This window comes from Castor canadensis, chromosome 7 (genome assembly GCF_047511655.1).
Source record: "Castor canadensis chromosome 7, mCasCan1.hap1v2, whole genome shotgun sequence".
Lineage (NCBI taxonomy): Eukaryota > Metazoa > Chordata > Mammalia > Rodentia > Castoridae > Castor > Castor canadensis.
The window spans coordinates 15109095-15113992 of record NC_133392.1 but is presented as its reverse complement, the minus strand read 5'-3'; the positions used below and the strand labels follow the sequence as shown (position 1 = coordinate 15113992).

General features: G+C 40.5%; 1 protein-coding gene across 2 annotated transcripts in view; it reads right to left on the bottom strand.

The window, feature by feature from the left end:
- Positions 1–3859: 3859 nt before the first annotated feature.
- Positions 3860–4898, bottom strand: part of Gfra1 (GDNF family receptor alpha 1) — a 194500-nt gene continuing 193461 nt past the window's right edge. For both annotated transcript variants that reach the window (XM_074078231.1, XM_074078232.1), the window contains one exon: positions 3860–4731. In XM_074078231.1, the coding sequence (XP_073934332.1) occupies positions 4576–4731 (156 nt within the window). In that variant the 3' untranslated portion in view covers positions 3860–4575. The remainder of the gene's footprint in view (positions 4732–4898) is intronic.

The following is a 4898-nucleotide window of genomic DNA, read 5'->3' as shown; positions in this document are numbered from 1 at the left end:
GCACTCGGTGCAAAAAAGTGATTCCTGGGAATATGCAGCAGATAGGCCTACCCAAAGAAAAGATGAGGGAGCTCAGGGGAGGGTTAGGGAGAGAAACTTCCAACTTGAGAATCAGCACCATCTTTAGCTAGCTGGCTACTGAGGAGTCTTCTCTTTCACAAAATAAGCATCTGAAAGAACATGAATGAATTGGGGTAGAACTATATTTAGAGTGATTAGGTGAAGCATGCATGGGAAAGGAACTTGTTAAATACTTAGACAATAAAGAATAGGGGTGGAGGTTTCAGCATCAATAATCGTGCAAAAGGGCACTGAGCTAGCCAATGTCTTGACAGCTGTCCTGGGAAAATGAAATATCCTACAGAGTATATGCCACTGTAGAAACAAAACCGCTACAGATTTAAGGCCTCTGCATTGAGGATAATTTTCAGAAGTATAGTTCTCATGAAGAATCCTAGACAAGAGACTAAAAACAAATGGTCACTGAGGAGAAAAGCTGTATCAAAGTCAAGAGGTGTCAAAAATATACATGAGATTCCTATCTCAGGATTAAGAGAAAAGTGTAACTTCTAAAAGTATCCAATCAAATTCCCAGCCATTTTATTTCAGAATTTCTAAAAAGGAAGTCCTTCCTCAGCCATCCAGGTATTAGCTCCTTTATGTAAAGGAATCACCCTCTACTTCAGGGAACTTTGGCTGTTTTGTTAAAAGGCCCCTGTTCTATCAGTAAGAAGTATTGGCAGACTTATATGCTCACTAGCCAGGGCACACGGTCTCTTGTTGCACCTTGGTTTGCTTTATCTTTCCAAACTCTCTCCAAGTTCACTCCAGATGGGCCTTCTGCTGTCATGGTTCCTGGGCCAGTAGTAATTCACTCCCATCTGTTGCCATTGCTTATAGTCTTTCTTGCAAAGATGGGCCTCCCATAATCTCATTTGCTTCAGGGAAGAGCAGAAGCAAAAGCCACAGAGATCATGAGGTATGAATCTAGGAGACCAAGAACAGCATCAAAAGAGAACTAGAAAATGTGTATTCAGTTAAGCATCCCGTTACCGGTCCACAGTTTAAGGACTCAAACAAATCGTGCATGTCTAACTACATGAATGAAAACTTATTTTCCAAAAGACAGCTCCTCTGAGGCCACTATTGGTAAATAACTGAAATACACTCATGTTGGCTTCTAAAGAAAAAGAATTTGCTAATTATATAAACCCCCACTGCACTTACATCTCTTTTCCCAAGCACTTTACCCTGGCTCAAAAGTGCTCCTGCTCTTCCGCTTTTCTACTTTTGCAGTTGGAGTAGTTAGGAGTGTCTGATTTAGGGAAAAGGAAGCATGTGGGAAATGGGGTGCAGCTGGGAGAGACCCTTCTTACAGATCATGGAAGATAGGGATAGCCTTAGCACAGACCAAAGCAAAGCCACTGTAGGTCAAGAGGAGCAGGTCATGCTCCGTACTGGATGAACTTGAAGTCATAATTTCTAAGACTTTTTTTTATCACAAGATAAAGAATTGTTCAAAATAAAATGAAATGGAAACTACATTCCCATCACACTCTAGATATAGTTTTCAATACTTAATGAAAAATAGCCTATGTAATTCTCAACATCTACTTTTCTGTTAGATGCTATAAGAAATCAGATATGGGAAAATAAAGATTCAATTGGCATTCTGAATCCCTCTCTGTATTTATACTTCTTTCTCCATGTGCTCTATTAAAAAGATACTCAAACATAGATTGGTCAAAGATACTCTAGCTCAAAATGGAATCAATGTGCTTCTAATCAATGTGGCAATATTGTCTCTTTTTTCTCTCTCTGAAATGAGTAGGGCAGGGCTAGACTTGATCTGAAAGTCCTGGTCTGCACAGACATAAGTTTCTGGTTTTGTGCTGTCAGAATCAACTACCATGGGTTGCTTCCTGCAAGAGATCCCACCTTAGCAGACAGTCCCTGTGTTTATGACACAAATGCAGGGACTAAAGGACAGAAGGTAGTGAATGACTCTTACTTATGAGCACTTTAAGAGGAAGTCACATGGATAAAAGATTGTGATCATTTGCCTGTTCTGGTCCTGGGGCAAATGACTTTGTTTCAGGGTCACCATGAAAAACTAGGATCATACTGAATGACAGGACCACTTGCTTGGCTTGGTTTTATAAGAGTCTCTCTAATGTACTGTCCCTGAATAAGATACTTCTTCCTGTTTTCTTAATCATTAACTTATTTCCAAATCAAGGAAATTACCAAATGGTAATTGTAGTATACTGCTATCTCTGAAAAAAAAGAGATCTTTTTGATAATAGAACTTTTCCAAATTTAATTTGCATGTTTCATATTCATGCACTCTTTACTGAAGGCTGTCCTTGCTAGCTCTGAGAACCCCCTTTGGCTCTCTGGTCATCTGAAGCTAATTAGAACTGCTGTATACTGCAGAAGTAATCAATGGCCTTCTACAGTGGATACATTGAATCAGACCCATATGTAATTAGTCCAGGGTAGATACACAGAGATACCTTAATTAAAACAAAATCTGCTCTGTAAGACATACGTTCTCATAGATGACTAGCATTGCAAATGTTTTGACACATTTAATGTGTTTATTCCATAAACTAAGAGTCTTTATGGAACTTTTTACTGATCAAATACAGTTGGGTGTTTGATGCATTTCCCATTAAAACATTTTGCAGTGAAAATGTTGGTACTGAGTATTTTACATTTGTATTTATTAACATTTGGATATAAATGTACTTCAAACACCAAAAGAGCTAAAAGACTGGTTCTTTCACTTGGATGTCACAGACTCGTCCCTCTTCCCCAGTGGTCCCATTTGATCTTCCAAGGCAAACCTCAGTGGGCAAAGGGGATCCATATGGAATGTGCACCAGGGGTTTCCCCCTCCAGCCTTCTGCAGTGTGGGAAGAGGCTCACGCTCCCAGCACCCCGAGGAGGGAGAAACTCCCCGTCTTTATTCAGTTAGAAACACTGCCAATAGCATGTGATCACTGTAGTTCTCGAATCTCACAATCTAAACCAGACCTCACAAGTGCATTTTACAGTCTACTTGGATGAGAACAAAGGAAGATAATGTGCAGTGGCTTATTGTGAAAGTCCCATCCTCTTCTGTGTATCTGTGCCAACCAACTCACCTCCCCAGACCTCATGCCGACCCTCTTAATCCACAAGCTTTTTTCTTTTCAGCCAGTCAGTCACAGTATGCCATGAAGGGCACAGAGCAAGAAGCAGGCATACTCTTCACCTTCAGATCAAACTGCTCTAAACAGTATCTAATACAGCTCAGTTGGGAGTAAACACACTCCTTAAGAAAACAACTGTGTACCTGGTGGGAATCAACTTTGAAAGAGGGGATAGCACATCCCTGTCCCCTGTCCCCATCAAAGCTATCTTTGTCAGATAATATGAAAACCAAGGTATTGGGTTGTGTCAACTGGGAAGGGTGCCATTACACTGCAGAACATCTACAAGTGGCTGCCAGTCCCTCACATGTATGCACGCTTGCATTTCCAAGATATGATAAAAGACAACACCTGGCTGCTCTGTTTCCTCCTGCCCAGCCACAGGAAAGTGACGCAGAGTTTTCTGCTTATGCACGAGGCTCCTTGGGATCTACGTTTGAAGAGCTGTATTTGTGAAGTTAATACTGGAGCGAACACTACTTACGAGAGGAAAACGAGCTTCACAGATTTTGTATTAAATCAGTAAAAAAATGAAGACAGTATCATTACTTGCAAAATATAGAAAGCCAATAGTTGAAATCATTGAGTAGTAAAATTTTTTCCTGCATATAACCTCATAAGTGTAAAGAACATTAGAGTGACACATCGGCTATATTTGACTCTTGTTAGGTTACGGGCTTCTCACTCAAGTAAGGCTTAAGAGAGTGTCAATCAATGAACCAGGTACTGAGAAGTTCCATACCCACTCTCCCTCTCTATTTAAAAGACAGATATTACATTTGTATGTGACATGTGTTTTTGTTGTTGTTTTGTAGGACAGCAGAGAACTGTTTACAGTTTATTAAGGTTAGTGTGGAAAACTCATAGAGAAAGGCAACCATCAGCACAAGTTTTGTTTTGTTTTTTCCCACAAAGCCCACAGGAACTTTGACTTTGTGGCAAAAAAGCTTATCATCCATTTTAGATTATAGTTTCTATCATTACAAATCAAAGCTATTACATGAGATATGGAAGCATCTTTACAAACACCAAGTCCTCTCACGAGTAAAGGCCAGAGGTAAAACCCTTAAACCCCTTCTCATCACATCATCATCAAAAACATGGCCCCAGTATGCTTTACACTCAAATTTACAAGTTGTCCCCTAAAATACAGCGTGCCCCAAAGCCTTTTGAGTCTGGAATGTAGACCTGCATTAGGTTTTCCACAGAAGCCCCTAAGGATCACAAAAAGCTTTCTTAGAAATGAAAAAAGTTCCAGTTGGATGAAACTGTTTCTCAACTGAGCTCCTAAAACTGGATTTTCAAATATACAAGAGGACAGGAAACAGATTACTTGGGTTTTGTCTTTTTACATGTCCATATTGTGTTTGGAACGCAGCTACGATGTTTCTGCCAAAGATAAAGATAACAGGGTGGACAGAGTGGTTACCACCAGAACCAGCAGTGGACTCAAACCGCAGCTTGGAGGAACAGCCATTGACTTTGTGGTTATGTGGCTGGAAGCACCAGCGAGACCATCCTTTTCGTAATCACGCTGCAAGAAAAAGTGTTTTCATTATCACCCCCTGCCCGTATCTACTCGATCACAATATATTTTCCCCATACACTTTCTCTCCTCCACTCCCATCTGGATGACCTCCTCACTAAAGCTGACCCAAGTCTTCACCACTGAGATTTCACCTTGCTGACTGGCAGTTCTAT